The sequence below is a fragment of the Merops nubicus genome, unplaced genomic scaffold (assembly GCF_000691845.1).
Source record: "Merops nubicus isolate BGI_N331 unplaced genomic scaffold, ASM69184v1 scaffold30244, whole genome shotgun sequence".
In the NCBI taxonomy this organism is placed as follows: Eukaryota; Metazoa; Chordata; class Aves; order Coraciiformes; family Meropidae; genus Merops; species Merops nubicus.
The window spans coordinates 3,262-3,485 of record NW_008604001.1 but is presented as its reverse complement, the minus strand read 5'-3'; the positions used below and the strand labels follow the sequence as shown (position 1 = coordinate 3,485).

Below are 224 nucleotides of genomic sequence, written 5' to 3'. Positions count from 1 at the left end.
TGAGCTGTGGGGATGATTCTTCTGCGGGGTCAGTCCCTGCTGCATCCTCCACCGCCCTCCCCACACCATCTGAAGATGGGCGTGAGCCTGAGCCCTGGCAGCCTGCGGGGTTATGGCCATCCCACGGGGGCTCGTCTGGGCACGAAGAGCCGTGCTTACCCCATGCCCCCCTTTCTTGTCTCTCAGAACAGGGAGGGCCCGGGCTCGCCTAACGGCCCAGATCC

General features: G+C 65.2%; 1 protein-coding gene across 1 annotated transcript in view; it reads left to right on the top strand.

The window, feature by feature from the left end:
* Nucleotides 1-212, top strand: part of LOC103771584 (TNFAIP3-interacting protein 1-like) — an 8,232-nt gene extending 8,020 nt beyond the window's left edge. Inside the window, exon 18 of the mRNA XM_008938885.1 lies at nt 187-212. Coding sequence (XP_008937133.1) covers nt 187-212 — 26 coding nt within the window. The remainder of the gene's footprint in view (nt 1-186) is intronic.
* The last annotated feature ends 12 nt before the right edge of the window (nt 213-224 follow it).